Genomic DNA, 26,544 nt, shown 5'->3' with positions numbered 1-26,544 from the left:
TATATTTTCAAAATTCATTTTACAACATTAGTTCAGTTGCTTTGGATTTATCTGGAAGGAAAATCAGGCCTTTCTCTAGTATCCTGCTACTTGTCATTGTATGGGTTAGATTTCATACATAGAGCTCAGGGTTTAAGAGCAAGGGAACTTGGTTAATAATAAAAATAAATCAGGGAGGTGAGGAGTGTGTAAATCAGCACTGGAGACCTGGAGGATTTTAAGTGTCCACTGGAAAATATTGAGAGTTCCTTGAAATAAGATGTAAAGACTCGGGCATGATGCCAGAACTGCTTTTACATAGAACTGAGAAATAGGCTGAAGTTTGATCTACAATAGTATTACAGATTTATTATATAAGTAGTATATTATCATTTTGAAATCAGATTTAGTTTTGGCTTCTTAACTGCTGTTTTCTGCTTGGACAGTCTCTTTCCAGAGGGATTTCTGAAGACAGTCAAGTGCAGTGTGATTTATGAGGCAGTGAGGGCCAAGTGCTTTGTGGTGATGAGGACCGCTTACGTGGGGGGAATCGATGGAGCACATCAGCCTGTAGCACACTTCCTGCCCTAATGGGCCCAAGCTCGATCAATATTTGAAATTTAACTTCACCATCATTCTGAGGGCGCTGTGTGCCCTTCCTTCTATCACCTCAGTGTGTGGCCAGACTTATTATAGATGGAGCTGGTTACACTTCCCTGTTTGGTTTTAGATTGGCTTTAAGCTTTAGCTGCTAGCATATTTTAAGGATTTAAAATGTATTGTGTTGTAGGTCAAGTAATATTTTACGTCTTGACATTACGTGGTCTGGGGAAGGGGCATTGAACTAATAGTGTACAAGATCCTATAACATAGGTATTTATCATTTGTTCCTCCTGAAATATTTCCCATTGAGAGAGATTTCAGTGGAGTCTGTAGTACCCTGGAGTGTTCTGGCATTGACCCTGCCTGCCTGCGTTCCTTCCTCCCTTCTTTTTCTTCCTTCTGTTTTTTTTTTTTTTTTTTTTTTTCAAGACAGGGTTTCTCCGTGCAGTTTTGGTGCTTGTCCTGGATCTTGCTCTGTAGACCAGGCCAGCCTCTATTTTTTTTAAAGACAGGGTTTCACGTAGCTCAGGCTGGCCTTGAACTCTGCAGCTAAGGATGACCTTGAACTTTTAATCCTCTTGCCTCCCCTGCCCCAACTCAGATTATAGGCAGGTGCCACCAGTGCTCTGACTTTTTTAGATGAGTTTTTAAAATGAGTTTTGTTTTTTAGAAGCCTTTAGAGTGATAGGGAAATTGAGAGGAAGGTGGCACTAGTCCTGGGATTCTGCACATCCACAGCCATTATGTATTTGTGACAGAACGAGTCTACATTGACTTTTACACATCGTTACCACCCGGAGCCCGAGTTTGCAGTAGGTGTGTTCTTGGTGCTGGGTGTTGTGTGGGTTTGAACAAATGCATCTCCACATATTTCTTCTTCTGTTATGGTGTCACACTTTCACTGTCCTAAAAGGTGTCTCACCCTCCCCCACAGGTCCTCTAGCCATGGCACAAGTAGAGAAACGAGGAGGCTTGCTCCGGAAATCTTCAGCCTCAAAAAAGCCACTCAAGGAAAAAGTGGTGCTGATGTATGATGAGATTTTTATGGTAAGGCCTGGTGTACTGAACAGCTAGATCGACTCTTTGTTTAGGAAATTTTAAAGTTGTGTTTTTCTCTTTATTTCTGTGTGTGTGTACACGTGTGTCTGAGCAAGAGTGCAAGAGAATCCAACCATGGTGCGCATATGGCCGTCGGAGGACAGCTTGAACCAGTCCTTCTGTCACTTGGGTTCTGAGGACTGAACTCAGATCATCAGGCTTGGTGGCAAGTTCCTTTACTCACTGAGTCTTCTGGCTGTCCCTTTGCTTTTAGACAGAGTTCAGGCGGGCTTGGAACTCACTGTATAGATCATGTTGTCCTCAAAGTCACGGTGACGATCCTGCCTCGTCCTCTTGGGTGCTGCAATTATAGCATGAACCACCACACCTAACCTTGACTCTGGAGGTTTTTCGTCCAAACAATCTTTTTAAAATTTGTTTATTCTATGTACATTGGTGTTTTGTCTGCATGTGTGTCTGTGTGAGTGTATCAGATCTTGTAATTACAGACAGGTGTGAGCTGCCACGTGGGTGCTGGGAATTGAACCTGGGTTTTCTGGAAGAGCAGTCAGTGCTCTTAATTGCTGAGCCATCTCTCCAGCCCTGGTTCAAAAAATCTTAATTAGAAATAATCTTATTGGGGATATAGAGACGGCTCAGTGGACAAACTGCTTGCTGCGCAGTCGTGAGGACCAGAGTTCAGATCCCTAGCACCCAGTTAAAAATCTGGATGGGTACAGCATCTCACCTGTAATCCCAGTGCTTAGAGACGGAGACTAGGGATCTCCTGGGCAAGATGGCTAGCTGGACTAGCCAAATTAGTGATCTCAGGGCTTAGCTGAAGACCCTGCCTCAGTAAGTAAATAGAGAGTGATTGAAAAAGACACTTCCCAGGCAGTGGTGGTACACACCTTTAATCCCAGCACTCGAGGCAGAGCCAGGCGGATCTCTGTGAGTTTGAGGCCTGCCTGGTCTATAAAGTGAGTTCCACGACAGGCACCAAAGCTATACAGAGAAACCTTGTCTTGAAAAACCAAACCAAACCAAAAATATTAAAAAAAGAAAAAGACACCTCACATCTGCCTTTGACTTACATAGGCACAGTCACACATACATATCAGAATTCTTGTATTCACCTGTACATCTGGATATACTTATATGTGTGCACACCATACACATATAGATGTCTGTCCTCTCCCCAAACAGCCAATGAGCAACACCCCTAAACCTTTCTATTTGCCACTTGTACCAGGCATGCGAGTCTACCCTCAAGAGCCTGAGGCAAGGGCTGCAGAGACAACCCAGTACACTGGCTGTTCTTCCAGAGGACCCAGGTTTGATTCCCAGGACCCATATGGTACCTCACAATCATCTGTAACTCCAGTCCTGGGCAGTCAGATACACATCTCTACATGCAGACTAAAACATCCATATACATTAAAAAAAAAAAAAAAAAAAAAAGGCTGAGGCAAGAGAACCATTTCAAGTTTGAGGCCAACCTGGGCTATATTGTAAATTACAACTCATTGTAGGATACAGAGTGGGACCTTGCTCAAAAAAACAAGCAGTAACAACAACAAAGATGGTCATGGCAGTGCATTCCTGTAATCCTACTTGGGAGATGGGGTAGAAGGATCAGAAGTTCAAGGTTATCCTCTGCTGCGTAGTGAGTTCAAGTCCAGCAGGAGAGCTCAAGGACTAATAGTGAGCTCTCACAGTAGGAATTTATAATGTATTGATTATTATAGGCTATTATTATTATTATTATTATTATTATTATTATTATTTTGAGACAGGGTTTTTCTGTGTAGCATTGGCTGTTCTGGGACTTACTCTGGAGTCCCAGAGTGGCTTCGAACTCAGAGACCCACCTGCCTCTCCCTCCTAAGTGTTGGGATTAAACACATGCACTACCACTGACTAGCTTATTATTATTATTTTTTGAGATGACCTCATATAGCCCAGGCTGGCCTCAAAATTTTTATGTAGACAAGGATGGCCTTGAACTCCTTCTACTTCCACCTTCTGGATGCTGAGAACTTGTGGGTTGTTGCCAGGATCTAGGTAAAACAATTAAATTGAGGAAAGAGGCTGGGACTCTGTTTTTACCTACCTACCTACGTACCTGTGTGTCTGTCTGTGTATTTGTCTTATGTTTGTCCTACTAGCTCTTACAACTTAATTTAACCTGTTTCTCTTTACGTTTTGTGTCAGGCTTTTTACCTTTCTTTCATTCTGTATGTCCTATTTGCACTGCTTCTTCCGTGGCTGGCTGGCGGCTGGCTGGCGGCTGGCTGGCTGGCTGGCGGCTGGCTGGCTGGCTGGCTGGCCGGCCGGCCGGCCCGCCGGCCCAGGCACCTGCCTCCCTCCTTCTTCCTCATTCTCCTCTCTCTTGTTCTCTCTTCTTGAGCCTAGATTCCTCTTCCTCCTGCTCCTTACTCTTTCTGCCTGCCAGTCCCACCTATCCCTTCTCTGCCTAGCTGTTGGCCCTTTGGCTTTTTATTAGACCAATCAGGTGCCTTAGGCCGGCAAAGAAACACATCGTTATGTTGTTAAATTAATGCAGCATAAACAAATGTAACATATCTTTGCCTAGTTAAAGTAATATTTCACAACAATATATTTTATATTTTTAAAAATTTATTTTATGGGGCTGGAGAGATGGCTCAGAGGTTAAGAGCACTGACTGCTCTTCCAGAGGTCCTGAGTTCAATTCCCAGCAACCACATGGTGGCTCACAACCGTCTGTAATGAGATCTGGCGCCCTCTTCTGTATACATAATAATAAATAAATAAATCTTAAAAAAATTATTTTATGTATATGAGACTTTTGCTTACATGTATGTGTATGTTCAACATTTGTGTCTGGTGCTCATGGATGTCAGATGAGGGCATCAGCTCCCTTGTAACTGGAATTGTGGATGGTTGTGAGCTGCCATATGGGTGCTGGGCACCAAACCTGGGTCCTCTGCAAGAGCAACAATTGCTGTTAACCTCTGAGATATCTTTCCAGCCTCCCAAATATCTTTAAGAAAGATTTTTACTTATTTATTTACTTACTTATTTATTTATTTATTTATTTATTTATATTTTCCGCGGAGTATGTAGGTCAGAGGACAACTTTGTGGAGTTGGCTCTGTCTTTTCACGTTTACTTGGGTCCCAGGGATGGAATGCAGGTCAACAGGTTTTTGAGGTATTCACCTTCACTGGCTATCTTACTGGCCCAATTTTTTTCTTTTTTCTTTTTCTGGTTTTTCGAGACAGGGTTTCTCTGTGTAGCTTTGCACCTTTCCTGGAACTCACTTGGTAGCCCAGGCTGGCCTCAGACTCACAGAGATCTACCTGGCTCTGCCTCCCGAGTGCTGGGATTGCAGGCGTGTGCCACCACGCTTGGCAACCTAATTTTAAAAAAGTATTTATTTATTTATTATATATACAGCGTTCTGTCTGCATATTTGCCTACAGGCCAGAAGAGGGCATCATATCTCATCATGTATGGTTGTGAGCCACCATATGGTTCCTGGGAATTGAACTCAGGACCTCTGGAAGAGCAGCCAGTGCCCTTAACCGCTGAGCCATCTCTCCAGCTCCTTTCTTACCTAATTTAAAGACCAGCTTTTTAAATAAAAGATGTCTTATGAATTTCTTTTTGTACCTTGAATTCTACAATTTCAATTTCAGATTTTTTTAAAAAGATATATCTCAGGTTGTTGGTAGAATGAACTATTAGACAACTCATTCTCTGGTTATGTGAGGCAACTACAGAATTACTATGAATTGGAGTGGAGATTGATTTCAGTCTTCAAATGTAAGCTAGAATAATACTTACAAAGAACTTATACAGACTTTCTAATGTAGGCCTGGCACTTTTCCATATGTTACTAGACACATTAGTTCCAATTCCTGACAAGAAATCTTTGTTGGTGCTGATAATATCCTCATTAAGAGAGGTCTTTAAGGCCAGGTGTGGTGGCGCACGCCTTTAATCCCAGCACTTAGGAGGCAGAGGCAGGGGGATTTCTGTTGGAGTTGGAGGAGGTCAGCCCACCCATCCATCCATCCCTTCCTCTCTGTCTCTTCTGTCTGTCTCTGTGTCTCTCTGTCTGTGTCTCTCTGTCTGTCTGTCTGTCTCTCTCCAGGCCAGTCAGGGCTATGTAGTGAGATCCTATTTCAAAAAACCAAAACCCTCTAGACAATTATTTATTTACTTACTGTTTGTGTGGTTGGTGGTGGAAGTGTCAGAAGACAGCTGTTTCCTCCTCCTGTCAGTCACGTGGTTCCTAGGGCTCAAAATCAGGTCGTTAGGCTTGGTGGCAAGGACCTTTACCTGCTGGGCCGTGTTGCTGTCATTTCATAGATGAAGTAACTTGTTTCACAACAGAGAGATGGAGGTCCAGCTTGGCTTGCACCTCATTCCAGAGGGTTATTCTTCCAGGTTTACCACACTCAAATAAACTGCACTCAGGTAAAACAATTCTAATTATTAGCAAGCCTTAGAAATGGAACTTATTTTCCTTTTTCTTCGTGTATGTGTGTGTGTGTGTGTGTGTGTGTGTGTGTGTGTGTGTGTGTGTTGAAGCAGGATCTTGTTCATCTGGCCTGGGACTTAATGGTAGTCCTGTCTCAGCACTTGGGGTGCTTGGATTGCAGGTCTGTGCTACCATGTCTGGTGTATTGAAAATCAATACAGAATTGCCCTGGTCAGTATAGCTGGCTATACAGAGAAAATAAAAGTAAGTAGACAGTAGAATCCTATTAGGACTATTTCTTTTGTTTGTTTGTTTGTTTTTCCTCTTTTAAGATTTATTTATTTATTATGTACACAGTGTTTTGTCTACATGCATACCTGCAGGCTAGAAGAAGGCACCAGATCTCATTACAGATGGTTGTGAGCCACCATGTAACTGCTTGGAATTGAACTCAGGACCTCTGCAAGAGCAACTAGTGTTCTTAACCTCTGAGTCATCTCTCCACCGCAGCTCTTACAAAGGAAAACACTTAATTGGGGCTGGCTTAAAGTTCAGAGATTCAGTCCATTATCATCATGGCAGGAAGCAAGGCAGCATGCAGGCAGACATGGTGCTGGAGAAAGAGCTGAGAGTTCTTGCATCTTGACTCACAGCAACAGGAAGTGATCTGAGGCACTGGGTTGTATCTTGAGCATATGAAATCTCAAAGCCTGCCTCCACAGTGACACACTTCCTCCAACAAGACCACACCTACTCCAACAAGACCACACTTCTTAATAGTGCCATTCCCTTTGGGGGCCATTTTCTTTCAAATCACCACATTCCATTCCCTGGCCCCCAAAAGCTTATAAAAACATCATTGTATTTAAAAGTCTGAAGTTCAAAATCTCTTCTGAGATTCATACGATCTTTTAACTGTAATCCCTTGTAAAATAAAAATCAAAAAGCAGATATCATACTTACAACATATAATGGCCCAAGATATATTACCATTTCAAAACATAGGGAAGGGGGCATAGTGAGGGAACACTGGACCAGAGCAAGACTGAAAACCAGCTGGGCAAACTCCGAACTCTGCATCTCCATGTCTGATGTTAAAGCACTCTTCAGAATTCCAACTCCTTACAGCTTTGTTGACTGCAACATACTTCTCTCTCTTGGGCTGGTTCCACTCTTTATTAACAGCTTTCCTTGGAATGTTCCCAGAGCTCTATCATCTCCAATAATTTGGGGTCTCCAAGGCAGTCCAGCGTCACACAATGACCCCTCTGGGCCTCCATACAGGGACACCCCTGACACATGCCTGACCTCAGTGGCTTTCCTTAGTCACAGAGGTATGTTCCATAATGCCTTTCTTCTATCCTTGATTCTAAAGCCAAAACCATGTGGCTGAAGCTGCCAAGTTCTGCTGCTTGCTGGGGCTGGAACATGGCCGCCTTGTTCAATCACATCTTCACCCCTTTGTCTCCTTCACTGCCTAAGCTTGGCTGTCCTAGAACTAGCTCTGTAAACCAGGCTAGCCTCCCTTTTTTTGTTTTTTTGAGACAGGAATTCTCTGGGTAGCCCTGACTGTCCTGGAACTCACTCTGTAGACCAGGCTGGCCTTGCGCTCACAGAGATCTGCCTGCCTCTCCCTCCTAAGTGCTAAGATTAAAGGCATGCACTACTATTGCCCAGCCCTGGGACTGTTTCTTATTTTGAGATAGGGTCTCATAATGTCCTAGACTGGCCTTGTTTTATAGCTGAGAGTAAGGGAGAGAGGGTGAGTGTGTGTGTGTGTGTATTTTATTTTAAAGATTTATTTTTGTTTTATGTGTGTGGTTATTTTGCCTACATGTATGTCTGTATACCATGTATGCCCAGTGTTTGAGGAGGCCATAAGAGGGCGTTTGGATTTTTCTGGAACTGGAGTTACAGATTTTTGTTAGCTGCCATGTGGGTGCTGGGAATTGAACCCATGTCCTCTGGAAGCATATAGCCTGTGTTCTTTCCAGAATCCCTCCTACCCCCCTTTATTTTCTTTTTTAAGACAGTGTCTTTGTATTCTTTGCTGTTCGGGAACTTGATATGAAGACCAGGCTGGTCTTGAACTCGCAAGAGACACAACTGCCTCTGCCTCCCAAGTGCTGATTTAAATTAAGCGTGTGCTGCTCATGCGTGGTTGGCCTAACTTTTTCTCTTCCTTTTGTTTCTTCTCTCTCTCTCTCTCTTAATGGAAAGTTTTTAAAGGAAATTTTTGAGTCATTGTTTTACTTTTGATGTGAACAATATGTATCCATTCAAAATGCCTATAAAAACTTTGTTTTCTTTTCCTATTATAGTTTAAGATATGAAAACATTTTTGAAGTTAAATTTGACAGGTAGAGTTGACAATGTTTTGGATGCTTTTTGAGCTGGCAATGAAGTTGAACATGCTTATTTTCTGATTTCAGACAGAGGACCCCAGTAAGTGTAGTCCTCGGTTTTGGGAGGAGCTCTTCCTCATGAAGGTGAGGTTGGGTGGCATGTTGGAGTTCTTGGGTAAGTGAAATTGTCTTAACATATTCTAAGTGCTGTGCTAAAGTCTGCTGAGGCCCTTATTGTTCTTTTGGCAGGTGAATTTAGAGTATCTAGAAGGCAAGCTAGAGTCTCTGGATGGTGAAGAGTTAATGAAGATCAAGGACAATATTAACTGTTTATTTCAACACTGTATCCAGGCACTAGGAGAGGAGCATCCAATCCGAGTTGTCAATGCATTGCAGGTATAGGCTGGGAGACTGAAGTCTAGGTTAACAGGAGCATGGAATTGAAGCTTATCTGTTAGACACTGAGGAACCTAGAATTGCCTTTAGCTGTCAGGTTTTTATTTTTAATTTTTTAAATATAACATCTGTCATGTTCAGCTATCTTCCTGTTTTATTCAGTTTTCTAAAAAAACATTTATTATGGGTTAGAGAGATGGTTCAGTGGTTAAGACCACTAGCTGCTCTTCCAGAAGACCCGGGTTCAATTCCCAGCACCCACACAGCAGCTCACCACTGTCTGTAACTCCTGTTTCAGGGGATCTGATACCCTCACATAGACATACATGCAGGCAAAACATCAATGCACATAAAGTAAAAATAAATAAATTACATCTATATCTATATATCTATATCTCTATCTATATCTCTATCTATCTGTCTGTCTGTCTGTCTAAGAGCTCTGGCTGCTCCCAGTGCTCATATGGCATTTCAGAACCATCTGTAACTCCAGTCTTAGGGGATCCAATCAATGCCCTCTTCTGGCCTCTGTGGACATGTGGCATGCTTATGGTACACAGACATACATGCAGGTAAAACAGCCATACACATACAAATGAATTAAAAAATAATTAAAACATTTATTACTAATTATTTTTATCTATATTTCTTTGTGTTGCATGAATACAGGAATTTGTAGAAGCCAGAGAGGGTATAGAATCCTCTGGTGCCAGAATTACAGGTGGTTGTGAGTCACCTTACATGGGTGCTGGGAATCAATCTGTGGTCTAGAAGAGCAGCAAGCCCTCTTAACTGCAGTCTAATTCAATAGTTTTCTGTTTTGTTCTATTTATTTAGTTAGTTAGTTATGTATATATGTATGTATGTATGTATTTTTTTTTTTTTGAGGCAGGGTTTTGGTAGTGTAGCTTTGGTGCCTGTCCTAGATCTTGCTCTGTAGACCAGGCTGGCCTCAAACTCACAGAGATCCACCTGACTCTGCCTCCAGAGTGCTGGGATTAAAGGTGTGTACCACCACCAGCTGGCTTATTTTTTTTTTTTTTTTGGTTTTTTTTTTTTTTTGGTGAGTATATTTTATATATGTATGTATTAGTGTGTGTGTGTGTGTGTGTGTGTGTGTGTGTGTGTGTGTGTGTGTGTAGAGGCCGGAGATGGAAACTGGGCGTCTTCCCAACTACTTTGTACCTTGTTATTTTTATTTTTATTTATTTTCTTCTTCCTTTTTTTTTTTTTTTTTTTTTTTAGGTTTTTTGAGACAGAGTTTCTTGTGTAGCCTTAACTGTCCTATAGACTAAACTGGCCTCAAACTCACATAGGTCTGTCTGTCTCTGTTTCTGGAATTCTGAGATTAAAGGCATGCAGCACCACTGCCCAGCTGTTATTTTTTGTTTTAATTTAAAAAAAAAAGTACTTATTGAGGGGCTCTAGAGATAGTTTAACAGTTAATAACACTTGTTGCTTTTGCAGAGAATCTAGGTTTAGTTCCCAGCATTCATTTGACTGCTGACAGCTGTTTGGAACTCCAGTTCCAAAGGATACAGTGCCCTTTTCTGGCTTCCTTACATAGTGGTTTTATAGTCATACATGCAGGCAGAACATTCGTACACATAAACTAAAAAATAAATCTCTAAAATACTTTTATTATGGGGCCAGGTGTGGTGGTGTACACCTTTAAGTCCAGCATTTGGAAGGTAGAGGCAGGTGGATTTTTGTGAGTTGGAGATCAGCTTGATATATATAGGGAGTTCCAGGCCAGTCAGGGCTATATGGGAAGATCCTGTCTCAAAACAAACAACGTATTCACTGTGTATGGTGTGTATGGGAGTGTACATGCTCCTAGAGACTAGAGGACAGCTGTGTGAAGTTGCTTACTCACTTCCACCTGTGTGTGGTTCTGCGCTCAACCTCGGCTCACCATGCTTGCAGGGAAGCGCTTTACCATCTGAGCCATCTCTCTAGCTCTTCACCTTTTTTTTTCTCCAGAGGAGGAAGTGGTATGTCTTTCTTTATTGCTGTCTTCCTTATTCCCTGGAGACAGGGTCACTGAACCTAGAGCTCACCACGGTTTAGCTAGGCTGGAGGCCAGCGAGCAATCCCAGCAGTCCTCGTGTCCTCTGTGTGTGTGTGTGTGTGTGTGTGTGTGTGTGTGTGTGTGTGTGTGTGTGCATGCGAGCTTGCTCATTCTCGGGCACCTGTGGGGTCAGAGAACAACTTGTAGGAGTTGGTTCTTTTGTCAGACTTGGCAGCCAGTACCTTTACCTGCTGAGCTAGCTCTCTGACCCTGACCTTGAACTTGATTCTTCTGCCTCCATCTCCCCAGTGCTGGGATTACAGGGGTGCTGCTGTTTCTTAGTTTCTGGATTTTTCATGTTAACATTTAAGCTGTTTTCAAACTCAGAGTAACAGAAATTGAAGGTCAGCCTTGTCAAGACATAGTTCTGAAGTTGGAGGAGGAAGCTGCAGGTTTGGTGTATGCCTAGTTTAGAGACTTCCTCTCTAGAAAGACTGATTTTTCTCATCTCTGCAGACCTTGTGTGCACTAATTCGAGGAGTCCACCAGAAGAATAAATCTACCTCTGGATTTGACATTATCAACATGCTGATGGGCTTTGACAAAGCGGAGCTGTGCATGAAGGTGAGGCATAAGATGTGTGGTGGCTCTGACTAGCTGTTCCCAACTGCGGTTTGTGATGCCACATGCTGACAGACATACTAGAAGATTTGGATTCAGGTTTTCCTTTGTTCTCCTTTGGGTTTTTGTTTGGTTTTGGTTTTTCAAGACAGGATTTCTCTGTGTAACAGCCAGTCCTGGGTGTCCTGGAACTTGCTTTTTAGATCAGGCTGGTCTTGAACTCACAGAGATCCACTTACCTCTGCCTCCTGAGTATTGAGTTTAAAGGCATGCACTGCCACTGCCCAGCTTTTTATGACATTATGAACTTAGATAAAACATGACAAGTTACAAGATCAGCTCCTTTGCGGTGCTAGTAACGAAGCCATGCTGCTCTCCTGAGGCAAGTGCTCTGCTGCCCTGGGCCTTGTTTGCTTTTGGCTCTTTGACGTAGAGTCTTACGTAGCTGAGGCTGGCTTCAGACTTAAATTACAGGGTTAGAACTTTTGAAAAACAACTTTTAGGGCTGGAGAGATGGCTCAGAGGTTAAGAGCACTGACTGTTCTTCCAGAGGTCCTGAGTTCAATTCCCAGCAACCACATGGGGGCTGACAACCATCTGTAATGAGATCTGGTGCCCTCTTCTGGTGTGCAGACATACATACAAAACAGAACACTGTATTGTATTTTAATAAATAAAAAAATCTTTCAAAATGACTTTTAGTTGTAAACAGATGTTTTCCTCCCACCCACCTATTCCCAAATACCTGGCAGCTGCTTCCAAATTACCACACAGAGGCCTATATTAATTATAAATGCCTGTCCATAGCTCAGGCTTATTACTAACTAGCTCTTACACTTAAATTAACCCATAATTCTTATCGATGTTTAGCCATATGGCTTCATACCTTTTCTCAGTATAACAGTTGTTTTTTGTTTTTTTGTTTTTTTTGTTTGGTTTTTCAAGACAGAGTTTTCCTGTGTAGCTTTGAAGCCTGTCCTGGAACTCACTTTGTAGACCAGGCTGGTCTTGAACTCACAGAGATCCACCTGTCTCTGCCTCGAGAGTGCTGGGATTAACGGTGTGCGCCACGACTGCTGGCTTTAAGTTCTACTCTTAAGAGGCAAGAAAGAGCATGAGGTCTCAAACATGGTAGATGTCATGATTAAAATCTTGATTTTCTTGCTTTCCATCTTCCAGCTGTTGGGATTACAGGCGTACACCACTGTGCCCACAATAGTTTTTTTTTTTTAATTTTTATTTTTAGATAGATCTACTTATCTTGCCTAGGTTGAACTCTTGAACCCATAGGTTCAAGTAATTCTTCCTGCTTCAGCCTCTTGAGTAGGTTGGGACTATTGGCACATACCACTATGCTTGGCTTGAATTAAATTAAAAAATGTATGCTTATGTATTTATTTGCACACTTCTATGTGTGTGGAATAGTGGGTGTGTGGAGGTCAAAGAACAACTTTCAGGAGTTAATTCTTTCCTTCCACCATGTGGGTCTTGGGGATTGAACTTAGGTTGTTAGGCAAGTGCCTTTATCCACTTGCTGCCCTTTGAACTTTTTTTAATTGGATTTATTCATGTTATGTTGTGTGTGAATGCTTCGCCTGCATGTGTATGTGCTTGATGCCCTTGGAAGTGAGAGGAGGGCATCAGATCCCCTGGATCTGGAGTTACGGGTGGTTGTGAACCATCATGTGGGTGTCTGGAATTCAGCCTGAGTCCTGTACAAGAGCAGCCAGTTCAAGAGAACTGCTGAGCCATCTCTCCAGCCTTATGTCCTTGGGATTTTTATATCTACTGTTTGAAACTCATTTTTTCTTCTTCCTTCTCCTCTTCTTCGTGTGTGTCAGTCATGTCCTGTGTCCCGTGTGCCGCCCCCCCCCCCCCCACACACACACACTGGGGATCAAACCTAAAGTTTTGTGCATGGTACATGATAGACAGGGCTTTAACACTAAGGCACTATCTTGAAACGTGATCCTAATTAGTCTTATCACTTAAAACCAGGAGTCAGATATCAGGGTAATTAATAATCTAAAAGATCAGAGCAGCAGAGCAGCAGCCACCAGAGACTTCTTAACTCTCTGGACCCTCAGATCCCATCTCTACCTGGGAGTAAAGGCATGCACCACCACTGTCTGCTTCTGGTTCTCTTTTAGACTGGATTAATCTCATGCAGCCCAGGGTGGCCTTGAACTTCTGATTCCTGCTTCCTCCTCACAAGTGCTGGGATTAAAGGTATGTGCCACCACTGCCTGATCTCTTTTGGTTAACTAGTGGTTAGCTCCACCCACTGACCTCCAGGCAAGCTTTGTCAGAACACAAACAAAATATCATACACCACTATCTTTATAATAACACTGTTGTAATTCACATATTGTATAATTGATCCTTAAATTGAACAAACATCACCACTTTTTAATTTAAAAACCAGTTTTAATTGCCCCCTAAAAGAAAAATCATGATCCTTCTGAGTGCTGGAATTATAGACCAATGCCTGGTTTACATTTGGGATTGAACACAGGGCCTTATGAAAGCTAGGCAAGCACTCTGTCAGTGAGCTACACTCCCAGGCCTCCTCAGTACCTTTGGTCATTCTAAGGTCTGTCTGGTGTCCCTTTCCTCCTCTTCCTCCTCAAAAAAAAGTGCCTGTGTATGTTGAGTGAGGTCGAGTTATGTCAGGAGTCTTGTTATTAATTTATTATAAAAAACATTTATAACGTTTTATTTATGTGTGTGTGCACAAGCGTGCCCTGGTATATGTGTGGAAGCCAGAAGACTTGAAATTACTCTTTTTTGTTTTTCTCTTTACTAAAAACACATTTAAGTTTCAAGGTCTTACTTTGAAGGTATAGGGTAGATGCTCACATGTTCAACTTAACTGAAACATCTTATTTTATTTTTGAGACAGGGTCTTTCTGTTTTCTAGTCCTGGCTGTCCTACAAATGTGTATTAGACTGGCCTCGAACTCATAGAGACCCTCCTGCCCCTGCCTCCCAGTGTTGGATTTAAAGGCATGCGTCACCAGACCCAGTTGAAACATTTTATTTTGAATTTTCATTTTGAAATTCCAACATGCTGAATCCTTAATTCTACTCTTTTTTTTTTTTTTTTTAAATAGAGAGTTATTTAAAGGGTGTTGCATCCCCTGGAACTGGGGTTATAGCTGGCTTAAACTATACTATATGGTTGCTGGGAACCAAAAAATGAACATTTTCTGTAAGAACAGGTGCTCTAACCACTGAGCAATTTCTCTAGCCCTGAATTTTTTCTTTCATCCATTCATCTATTTATTTATTTGTTTATCTATCTATTTATTTATTTATTGGTTTTTCAAGACAGAGTTTCTCTGTTTAGCTTTGGAGCCTTTCCTGGAACTTGCTCTGTAGTCCAGGCTGGCTTTGAACTCACAGAGATCCGCCTGGCTCTGCCTCCCGAGTGCTGGGATTAAAGGCGTGCGCTACAACCGTCTGGCTTTTTTCCTTTATTTAATGTAGATTTTTTTTTTCTTCTTCCCTCTATTTTAGTATGAACGTTTTACCTTTTATTAGTTTATGTCTAAAAGCTATTTTTTTAGTGCAAGCATCACATTCCAATCACATTGTCAATTGGAGTTGATCCTGATGAACCCAGCTAGCTTTGTTAGATGCCCAATAGTGAGTTGACACTGTGTCTGTCACTGGTTCATGTGCCAGCATGGTGCACTTTCTTTAACAAGTAATGACATTCATTAATACCGTTAGGTTTCCCTTTTTCAAACTAATCAATGTTCTAATCTTAAGGTTTACATGTGTCAAGCTTCAAACACTCATGTAGATCAGGAGTGGACACCCTCTGTTCTCTGTAGCTGTTCTACAGCTCTCCCCCGGCAGCTGGACTGTGATGGCTTTTCTTTTGATCTGGGGAAATGACCGATTGATTCATGGTACTCACTCTATCCTGGGTAACGCACCGCAGCACTGGGTGAGGACAGGCCTAAGGGTTACCTGGTGTACTTTCATGTTTATGCTTCTCCCCAGAACTTGATGGAGAGTTTGGATTCATCGCTTTGTGCAGAAGGTTCTGAAAGTCTGAAGAGCTTATGTCTGAAGCTGCTTCTTTGCTTAGTGACTGTAAGTGATCACCTGTATGCTTGTCAAGGGTATTAATTACAGCAGAGTCAAGCCCAGTTGAGTACTTCCTCCCAAAGGTAAAGGAGAGATTCTTCACTGGGGCATTGCGCCATTTCCTTTGTCTGAACGTATAGAAGGAAGTAGCTGTGTGGAGCTGTGCTTTCTGGAAATCAACCTTTGAGCAACTGCTGGCTTTTTTAGCCTGCAGGCTATGTGATACCACTCTATTTTTTACTTAAACATTTTAAAAACCATTTTTAGTTTGTATGTGTGTGTCCCCTTCCCCATACATAATGCCATGTTGGTCAGAAGATAACTTTCGGGAGTTGGTTCTCTCCTTCCACCATGTAGGGCCCAGCATGGAACTCAAATCGTAAGGTGTGGTGGCAATGCCTTCTCCTGCTGAGCCATCTCCCCAGTTGGTACATACCATGGTGGGAGGACTAGTCTAGCAGAACTACCATCTTTTGGGTTGTCTGATTTTTCCTTTTCATTGAGTCTCACTTGAAAATGGTTCTTGGGGCTGGGGGAGGGGCTGGAGAGATGGCTCAGAGGTTAAGAGCACTGGCTGCTCTTCTAGAGGTCCTGAGTTCAATTTCTAGCACCCACATGGTGGCTCACAACCATCTGTAATGAGATCTAGTGCCCTCTTCTGGCCTGCAGTCATACATGCTGTATACATAATAAATACATAAATTAAAAAAAAAAAAAAGAAAAAAGAAAATGGTTCTTGGGATTCTAAATCTTGGGATGTTTTTGTTTGCTTTTTGCTTTGACATTTTTGTTTCACTTAGATGGTAGGATAGGAGATACACATGAGATGTCAGGTGCCTTGGTACAGACCTTCAAAAGCTTTTTATTGCATTTAGGTTACAGACAACATCAGTCAGAACACTATCCTGGAATATGTAATGATCAACAGTATATTTGAAGCAATTTTACAGGTATGTCAACTTCTTGATGACCTTTCTGTTGTACATAGACAAGCTCTTCAAATTTTTAGTCTGCCTTCCCTGGAACCAGGATTTAGCACTCTGCCTCTTTTTACAGATACTGTCCCATCCCCCGAGTCGTAGAGAACATGGGTATGATGCTGTCGTCCTCTTGGCTCTGCTGGTAAACTATAGAAAATATGAGGTAGGTGGGGTCCAACTGTACAGTTGTTATTTTCATAATGATCTTGCCAGACACAGCAACCATTTTAAAAGACTGCTTAATGTAGAAGACATGTTCTTGGTAAACTGTATTTTTCTTTTTATTCCCTTAAAAGAAGTTTTATTTATTTTTATTTTATGTGTGTGGCTATTTTGCCTGCATGTGAATCTTTGTACCATGTATGTGCCTTATACCCATGAAGGCCAGAAGAGGGCATCAGAGCCCCTTGAACTGGAGTTACAGATAATTGTGAGCCACCATGCAGGGCTAGAATTGAACCCACACCATCTGGAAGAGATCTTAACTGCTGAGCCATCCCTGCCCCCATTCCCCCCCCCCCCCAGGATAGGGTCTCAAGTAGCTCAGACTGGCTTCATTCACTTTGTAGCTGAGGATAACCTTGACTTCTGATCCAATTGCTTTTACCTCCTGAGTGTTGGCATTATAGGCATTTACTACCATTCCTGTCTTTTACCTAGGAACTTTTGTTTTGTTCTTTTTGTTTGTTTGTTTGTTTTTGAGACAGTCTTACTGCATATCCTTGGCTAGTTTAGAGCTCACATAGGCCTGCCTGTCTCTCCTGAGTGCTAGGATTAAAGCAGTTGCCACTGTGCTCAACCTCTTAGTAGCTTCCTCCCACCCCCCAGACAGGGTTTCAGGGTTTTTCTGTTATCCCTAACTGTTCTGTAGATGAGACTGGCCTTGAACTCACAGAGATCCACCTGCTGCCTCTGCCTCCTTAGTGCTGGTATTAAAGGGGTGTGCCACCCACAACTGGCAGGGCTTTTTAAAAATAAAGGGTTTAGATTAACTCTGTTTGTCTCATACTGAATCAGAATTTGTGGGAGAGGGCCTGGTCATTTATTTTTTTTAAAGATCCCCAACTGAAGCTAAGTAAGGTTGCTCATGCCTATAATCCCAGCACCTTGCCGGCTGAAACAGGAGGCTTGCCAAAAATTCAAGGACAGTTTATGCTACATAGTGAATTCTGGGCCAGCTTGGGGTACAAAGTAATACCCTGTCTCCAAACAAACAAACAAGCTCAACAAAACAAAATGAATTTCCATGTAGGAGATAAACCAGTATTAGAAATCACAGGCCTCCTGCATCTGCTTTAGAAAGTTATTTTACTTGTATGTGTGTGTGACTGAGTGCATGTTTGTGTACCACGTGCATGCAGTGACCCTTAGAGGCCAGAAGAGGGCACTGTATTCCCCTGGAACTGGAGTTAACTGTATTGTGGTTGTGTTGTCAGGCATGATGTGGGTGCTGAGAACTGAACCAGAGTCTCCTGTAAGAACAGCAGGTGCCTTTAATCACTGAGCCACTTGTCTAGTTCCTGCTTTTTTTATTTTTTATTTTTTTAAATAGGATCCTGCTATGTGCTATGTAGCCCTGACTAGCCTAGAATTCAGTATGTAGAGCAGGCTGATCTAGAAGTCATGGATGATGCTTGTGCCTCTGTAAATCTTCCCTCCCCATCCCTGACACAGTTCTGTGATATGTAGGCCTATGTGACTATTTCTGGTAAGACATGTTTCATATGTCTTATTCCTTAATGTGGTCGCCGTGTAAGTGCCACTGTTGGTCTAAGAGCTCTCTGGCTTTTTTTCTTTCTTCTGATTTTGTTTGTTTGTTTGTTTGTTTTTGAGACAAGGTTTCTCTGTATAACAGCTCTGGCTGTCCTGGCACTTGCTTTGTAGGCCAGGCTGGCCTAGAACTCACAGAGATCCCCCTGCTTCTGCCTTCTGAGTGCTGGGATTAAAGATGTGGGTCACCACCACCCGACTGACCTCTCTGATTTTAGTGAAGATTTTAGCTGAAGATATTACTTTATCTTTAACAATACTGGAGATTACTCCTACCCCCTCTTCCCACTGACCTCCAAGTCTTGGCAATCCTACATCGAGGTCCTTCACTGCTTGAATTGCATTGTATACTATCATACTGGCTGTTATTTTAGTTTGAAGACAGGATCTCATGTAGCCCAGGCTGGATTTAAACTAGTCACCTTCCCAGTCTATCACTGTGGTCCCCCCACTTCCCTCCCTCCCTTCAAGACAGAGTTTCATTCTATAGCTCAGGCTGGCCCCCAGTTGATGGTGAGCCATGCATCAGTCTCCCAAGTGTTGGGTTATAAGAGTGTGCCACCATACCCAGCCAGGCCCTTGGTTTCTGTTTTTGAAATGAAAAGCAGAACTGAGAGAGTGGTATAATATGTGCCTTATTCCTTTCAGAAGGCAGAATGCATAGGAATGGAGGGAGGTTGCTCAGGGAAGACCAGGGTCCTCATGAGGGATTCCCCTGAGGAGTAGGAAGCAGCAGGTAAAGGGGTCCCACACACTAAGAACAACTCTTTGAGGTCAGGTAGTACTGTGTTTGGGCCACCTTCTTCACTAATGAGTGTAGTGGGTCTCTGAGAACACATGGGCACTTCTTAGTCTTCTGGACAGGGTCAGGGGAAAATAGGCTGGTGATAGGATTGAAAAAATGTTTTTTCTTCAGGCTTGACTGCCCTTGTTCTTGTCCTGTGGCCTAAGCTGGACTCCAGGCATGTGCCATCGTGCCTGCACCACTGATTGAAAGTGCTGGGGAGCTCATTGGAATGAGGAGAGGTTGAGAGGGAATCCTTAGGAGAGACTGGAGTGTGTGGAACAATGTTGATGTGCTAGAAATCCCAGAAGCTTGTCACTTTTATTGTCTTGAAGGAACTGATTATGGGGTGTAGATCTACAAATAAACATGTAATTTATCACCAATACCTGTTTTTACTGGCAATCTGGAGGTGCTGGTGTGGTAGCCATTATGATCTCTGTCATGTCTAAAAGCCCCAGGGGCCTTATTACAACAGCAAGAGAGACAGCTGAGGAAAAATGCTGAGGAAGGCTAAGGGAGCGCTGTGGGACAGGAAGGTGCTGTCGTCACTAATGAGGATCCCACAACCTTCTGGTGGATAGAGCTGTCCTGAGGCAGCTGCTTGCCTTCTGTAAGTGCAAGCTGAACTCTGGCTTAGCCCAGTAGGGCCCTGAAATGTCAGCCTGAAAAATGGGAGCCAGCCAATAGCTGGAGACAGTCGTATTTCTGGAGTGAGGTGTGCATCTTTGTTGTGTCAGAAACCCCAGAGAGTGAATATACCCAGCAGGGGCAAGCTGGTACGCATACTTTCTCTGGGATTTGCAGCTTTGGGTAGAAGTCACTCATCAGATGCCTTTAAAGAAGCCCAATTACAGTGGAACAGGAAGGTTTTTGACAAGAGCATGAGGAATTCCAAGTGAACATAGCTAAATTAAAAGCCAGTGTAATTTATGCAAACCTGGAGAAGGTGTGCGAGGGAGAAAATTTTAGCTACTACAACAGCCCATCTCATGACCAGTAAGGCAAGTTGTAAATCTTTCTAGAAATGGGTAATGGTATAAGAGACAGTTACCCAGCTGGAGCTAGAGAAGGCAGATACATGTCAGATAGAATAAATAAGTAAAGATCCAGGTGGTGGTGGTGGTGGTGACACACACTTTTAGTTCCAGCACTTAGGAAGTAGAGGCAGGTGGATCTCTGTGAGTTCAAGGCCAAACTGGTCTAAAAAGTGGGTTCAGGACAGCCAGTCATCCAGGGCTACACAGTGTGAGACCCTGTCTCAAATTAAAAAAAAAGAACTAAGGAAAGATCTGGGTGTTCTGGTACATGCCTTTGGTCCTAGTACTCGAGAGGCAGAACCGATGGATTTCTAAGTCCCTAACTTGGTCTACAGAGCAAGTTTCAGGATAACAGCCAGAGCTAACACCGAGAAACCCTGTCCTAAAAACCAGACCAGATCAAAAGAAACCCAAAAAGAATGAGGGGAGGATCGCATGCACAGTTCCCCTCTTTTAATAATGTGTTTTGTTTAGAGACAAAGAGTGAAAGTGACAGGTAAAACCTAGACAGCTAGGACCCCAAAATTCAAAACAGTTAAAGAAGAGGGAGCTGCAAGCATTTCGGTAGAGTGCTTGCTGAGTTTGCAACCCTGTCTTGTGAATGAGAAGTGGACTGACTGCTCCTTGTTTCAAAACAACCAGCATGCTAGGTAGTAGTGCTGGGGAATTCATGTTCAAAGAAAGGGGTTTTGTTGTTACGCTGGTGGTGGTTGTGGTGGTGGTGGTGTGTTCCCCAATATAATGTGCACCCTAATAAATTCATCTGGGGTCACAGAACAGCCAGTAGACTAGATATAGAGGCCAGAAAAATGGTGGCACACACGCCTTTAATCCTAGCATTCCAGAGGCAGAGATCCACCTGGATCTCTGTGAGTTCAAAGCCACACTGGAAATAGCCAGGCATGGTAGCAAGAGCCTTTAATCCTAGGAATTGATGGCAGAAAGCAGAAAGGTATATAAGGTGTGAGAACCAAGAACGAGACCTGGTTAAGCTTTCAGACTTTTGAGCAGCACAGTTCAGCTGAGAGGCATCCAGTCTGAGGAAACAGGATCAGCTGAGGAATTGGCAAGGTGAGGTGGCTGTGGCTTGTTCTGCTTCTCTGATCTTCCAGTGTTGACTCCAGTAGCTGGCTTCAGGTTTGTTTCTATTAATAAGACCTTTTAAGATTCATGCTACAGTTTCTTTTGTGTGGTTTTTCAAGATAGGGTTTCTTTGCTTGCTTGCTTGCTTGCTTGCTTCCTTCCTTCCTTCCTTCCTTCCTTCCTTCCTTCCTTCCTTCCTTCCTACCCACCCTCCCTCCCTCCCTCCTTCCTTCCCCCTTCCCCCCACTCCCTCCATCTCCCTCCCTCCCTCCCTCCTTCCCCCCTTCCCCCCACTCCCTCCATCTCCCTCCCTCCCTCCCTCCCTCCCTTCCTTTCTTTCACATAAAACAGGTTATAATTCAAGAGTCCAGGGTTATTTGAAACTGGAAAATATTTTCTCTGTAGAAAATAGTAAAAATGAAGCCAGGTGGTGGTGGCGCAACCTTTAATCCCAGCACTCGGGAGGCAGAGGCAGGTGGATCTCTGTGAGCTTGAGGCCAGCCTGGTCTACAGAGCAAGATTCAGGAAAGGCTCCAAAACTACACAGAGAAACCGTTTGAAAAAACAAACAAACAACCCCCCCCAATAGTAAAAATGATAACATTTCCCAATAAGCCCTTTTAAGCCAAATAATAGCTGAATTATACATATAAATATTGATTAGATTCTGCGATACAGAAGAAACCTATCTTCATCTGTTCAGAGAGCTGTCTTTTACTTAAGTTGTATAAGTGAGATTCCTATTCACAAGATAGGGTTTCTTTGTATAATAGTCCTGGCTGTCCTGGCATCTGCTTTGTATAACAGGTTAGCCCCAAACTTATAGAAATCTGCCTATCTCTGCCTCCTGAGTGCTGGGATAAAAGTTTATGCCACCACTGCCTGGCAGAGAAAAGCCATTTCTACAGGGTTATGATCTTGTCTTTCAGGCTGTCCAGGCCTTCTGAGATGCAGTGATCTAAAACCCATCTGCTGCTCTGAGCCTGGTGTTTCCCTAAATTAAAAAACGACAAATTGTATCTATTTGTGAGCCCGCCCCTCCCCCCCTCCCTCCCTCCCTCCCCTCCCTCCCTCCTCCCTCCCTCTCCCCTCCCTCCCTCCCTCTCCCCCTCCCCTCCCTCTCCCCCTCCCCCCTCCCTCCCCCTCCCTCCTTCCCCTCCCCCCTCTCCCCCTCCCCCTCTCCCTCCCTCCCCCTCCCTCCCCCCTCCTCTCCCCTCCCCTCCTCCTCCCTCCCCCCTCCCTCTCCCCTCCCCCCTCTCCCCCTCCTCCCCCTCCCTCCCTCTCCCCTCCCTCTCCCCCCCCTCTCCCCCCCCCCCCCTCCCTCCCTCTCCCCTCCCCCTCCCTCCCTCCTCTCCCTCCCCCTCCTCCCTCCCTCTCCCCCTCCCCCTCCCTCCCTCCCCTCCCTCCCTCCCTCCCCCTCTCCCCCTCCCCCTCCCTCCCTCCTTTCCCCTCCCCCTCCCCCCTCCCCTCCCTCCCTCCCTTTCCCCCTCCCTTCCCTCCCCTCCCCTCCTCCCTCCCCCTCCCCCTCCCCCCTCCCTCCCTCCCTCCCTTTTTTCACTCCTCCTTTTGTTCTCCTTTCCCTCTTTTCCTGAAGGACTCTCCTGGACTGGGAAGATGACCCAGTTGTTTAAGCACTTGGGCATAAACATGGTGAATCTGGTTGTAGCCCACTGCACTCTTGCCAAAAGGTGACATGGTGGCACACACTTGTAACCCCAGTGTGGGAGGTGGAGACAGGAAATCCGTGGAGCTTGCCTGCCAGCCAGCTTTGCCTCATTGGCAAACCTCAAGACTCTGGGCCCAGTGAGAAACCCTGTCAAAAGGCAAGGTGGATGACTCTTGAGGAATGACACCAGAGGATGGCCTCTGTCCTTCACGTGCATGTGCACACTCGTGCATGTGCACACTCGTGCATGTGCGCGCGCACACTAAAGTTAGATAAAAATGGACTTCCCTTCAACTATAGTAGTAACGTCATAGAGCAAGAGAACAGAGGTTCTTCCGTGTGTCCGATGCTGGGCTAGGGGTTTTACCCGTCTTTACTACGCCTCACAGCACCAGGGCGGGAGACTGAAGGTTAAGTAGGTAATTTGTGTATTGTGTCATAATAAGGGGACCAGAGCATAAACCTTCCCTGTTCCTCAACTGGCCTCAGACTCATGCTGGTCTTGGTGTTTTGAGGGTCCCTACTGTCACCTCACAGTGCTCTCTTAGGAAGGTAAGTGACTTATACTTGCAGAAATAATGTCAAACAGTGTGGTTTTTGGCAGATAGTGGTGCACAGCTTAATTCCTGCTCCTAGGAGACAGAGGCAGAAGCAGGCAGATCTCTGTGAGTTAGAGCCAGCCTGGTCTATGGAGCAAGATTCAGGGAAGCCAAGGCTACATAATGAGGCCCTGTCTCAAAAAACAAAAGCAGAAAACAAAACAAACAAAAACCCCATGCTTTGCTTTTTCTAGTGGTGCCGTCAGCATGGCGAGATGGCTAGGTCAGCTGCCTGCTGACTTCCTTCCAGATTCACCTGCATCGGATCTTGCTTGACAGTCTATAGCGTAATAATGTAAAACATAATAAACATTTGGATTGTTACGAGAACAAAACTTTCTTTTTCTGTCCCCAGTTGATGTGAAAGATGTGCTTTGAAACTTGATTAAATGAGGTCTGTGCGGGGGATTAGCTTTTCAGTTTTGGTTTCAGGGTTCTTATTATTAAGAGTTTTCTTGGTAGCTGTAAGAGTTGCCAGTCCTCTGCCGGGCGGTGGTGGCGCACGCCTTTAATCCCAGCACTCGGGAGGCAGAGGCAGGCGGATCTCTGTGAGTTTGAGGCCAGCCTGGTCTACAGAGTGAGATCCAGGAAAGGTGCAGAGCTACACAGAGAAACCGGGTCTCGAACAAAGAAACAGACACACAAAGAATTGCTGGTCTTGCGAACACTTTTGTCGCTAGTCTTCCTTGGGTTGCCATCGGTGCTTGACCCTCAGGAGAGTCTCCTCACGTCCTGTGGGTAGGATGCTTTTAAGGTGAGCAGGTCACTGGCTCTCATCCCACTCTTAAGAAGTCTTCATATCTTTAATGAGTTTAAATATGTGCCCAGCTGAGACGGGCTGGAAAAACTCAAGAAATCTTCCAGTGCTGTAAGTGATGGGACAATCATTAAATCCCAGTGTCCTGACCAGATTGTTGCTTGGGTAATAGCATCCCTTCTGCAGTACCCCCGCAGTGTTATTTGGGTACCAGATCTCCATAAATGGCCTCTCTGGCTGGGAAGCAGCTGCCACTTCCCACCCCTGAGGTGGCTTTGTTTTACGGGTGGGTGAATCAGTCCTTGCATGGAGTTTAGAAATGGTTAGGGAGCCTTTGGGATGAGAGCGTAAGTTAGCAACTTGCAAATATGTGTCTTAAGGGAAAGAAGGTTTTCTTTCTCCCAAATGACAACTACCCCTGTGGACTCGTAGGACAGGACAAATTGAGTGTTTCAGAGTATTCACTTTTTAGAAGAAGGAAAAACAGGAGAGGTAGATGAGCATAAACATGAGCTAATTCAACCCAGAGGTTGGACAGAACTGATGTGTGTATGTGCACACATGTGCACTTGGCAGATGCTGGTGTGAAATGAGAGATACACTGGAAATGTGCTCTGGGTTTGGGTATTGGGTATTGGGAGCATCACCGTGGAAAGAGGGCGGCCTACAGAAGCATTTTTGTTATTTCTTTCTAAATTAGCTAAGGCTTTCTTAACATGGTCTTGCTTACCCTCACTCTTTTCTCTTGTTTAATAGTCTGTGAATCCGTACATTGTGAAGCTGTCTATTGTGGATGATGAGGCTACACTGAATGTGAGTATCTGCAGTTGGGGTGATGACTGTCTATTGTGGATGATGAGGCTACACTGAATGTGAGTATCTGCAGTTGGGGTGATGTCTGTCTATTGTGGATGATGAGGCTACACTGAATGTGAGTATCTGCAGTTGGGGTGATGACTGTCTTGCTTGCAGTGGCCTTACTTTCCGTGGACATTAAGAAGAGAGAAGCTGGCTGGGTGGTAGTGGTGCATACTTTTAATCCCAGCACTTGGGAGGAAGAGGCAGGTGGATCTCTGAGAATCTGAGGCCAGCCTGGGCTACAGAGTGAGTTCCAGGACAGCCAGGACCATTACACAGAGAATCCCTGTCTCAAAACAACAGCAACAAAACAAAAAGAGAGAAGCTGGGTCACTGGTGCTTGTACTGGAAACTGGTAGGCAAAGTGCAGGGTAAGGCCACCCTGTGGCTCTTAGTGCGACCCTATCTTAAGAGAAAAGAAGAAGTGCTGGGGATGTAACTGACTAATTTTGGGTTCAATTTCCAGTATACAGTGAATAGACAGAAAATAAATCTAAGCTGGGCAGTGGTGGCACATGCCTTTAATCCCAGCACTCGTAGGCAGATCTCTGTGGGTTCAAGACCAGCCTGGTCTACAAAGAGAGTTCCAGGATCAAACAAACAAAAAAAGCCAAAGCTAAAAACAAACAAACAAACAAACAAACAAATAAATAAAATAAATCCTAGAAAGCAGAGTGCTTTATTATTCGTTTGGTTTTTGTTTTTCAAGACAGTCTCACTCTGTAGCCCAAGCTGGCCTTAAACTGCTGGTCCTCCTGTCCCAGCCTCTTCAGTGCTGGGGTTACCAGTGTATGTCATGTACCACCGTGTGTGTTGCCTGTGCCTGAAAAGATCAGAAGGCGGCATTGGCCCCCTGGATCTGGAGTTAAATGGTTGTGAGCCTTCATGTGGGTGCTGGAAACTGAACCTGAGCAGCAAGTGTTCTTTACTGCTATGCTGCCTCTCCAACCCCAACATTTCTGCTCACAGAAATAGCTTGAAACGATTTATAGCCTGGCTTTAGGAAGCTAAAACATGAAGGATGATATAAATCCACTGTATATGTCCTTAAAATTTTGCAAATCATGTCTGCTTTCTGGATATAGGGAGAAAAAGATGACCAAGTATTTGGCTTTATGTCCTTACTCTCTGCAGACCAGGCTGGCCTTGCACTCACAGAGGTCCACCTGCCTCTGCCTCCCAGAGCTGGCTCTAAAGGTGTGAGTCACCACTGCAGCCCAGCTTTCCTATCTTTTTTATTTCTTTTAATTTCCCTCATGAAAAAAGTATGTGCCTGTCTTGTCTTTGTGACCTTAATCCTCATCTTTGTGACCTTAATAGATCTTTATGATTGTCTTAGTTAGGCTTTCTATTGCTGTGAAGAGACACCATGACCATGGCAACTCTTATAAAGGAAAACATTTAATTGGATGACTCTCTTATAGTTCAGCGGGCTAGTCCATTAT

The 26,544-nt window shown here is 44.0% G+C and overlaps 1 protein-coding gene across 4 annotated transcripts in view; it reads left to right on the top strand.

Moving 5' to 3' along the window:
- The window catches only part of Armh3 (armadillo like helical domain containing 3), a 202,267-nt gene that overhangs the window by 13,073 nt on the left and 162,650 nt on the right, over positions 1 to 26,544 (top strand). For 2 of the 4 annotated variants that reach the window (XM_036171070.1, XM_036171061.1), the window contains exons 2-9: positions 1,517 to 1,629; positions 8,524 to 8,580; positions 8,686 to 8,832; positions 11,360 to 11,467; positions 15,476 to 15,568; positions 16,438 to 16,512; positions 16,619 to 16,705; positions 24,998 to 25,054. In XM_036171070.1, coding sequence (XP_036026963.1) covers positions 1,528 to 1,629; positions 8,524 to 8,580; positions 8,686 to 8,832; positions 11,360 to 11,467; positions 15,476 to 15,568; positions 16,438 to 16,512; positions 16,619 to 16,705; positions 24,998 to 25,054 — 726 coding nt within the window. In that variant the 5' untranslated portion in view covers positions 1,517 to 1,527. Of the gene's footprint in view, positions 1 to 1,306; positions 1,399 to 1,516; positions 1,630 to 8,523; positions 8,612 to 8,685; positions 8,833 to 11,359; positions 11,468 to 15,475; positions 15,569 to 16,437; positions 16,513 to 16,618; positions 16,706 to 24,997; positions 25,055 to 26,544 lie in introns of those variants that run through there. The other 2 variants (XM_036171079.1, XM_036171088.1) reach the window with 2 other exon arrangements.

This window comes from Onychomys torridus, chromosome 1 (genome assembly GCF_903995425.1).
Source record: "Onychomys torridus chromosome 1, mOncTor1.1, whole genome shotgun sequence".
Lineage (NCBI taxonomy): Eukaryota > Metazoa > Chordata > Mammalia > Rodentia > Cricetidae > Onychomys > Onychomys torridus.
This window is presented reverse-complemented; position numbering and strand designations above follow the sequence as displayed.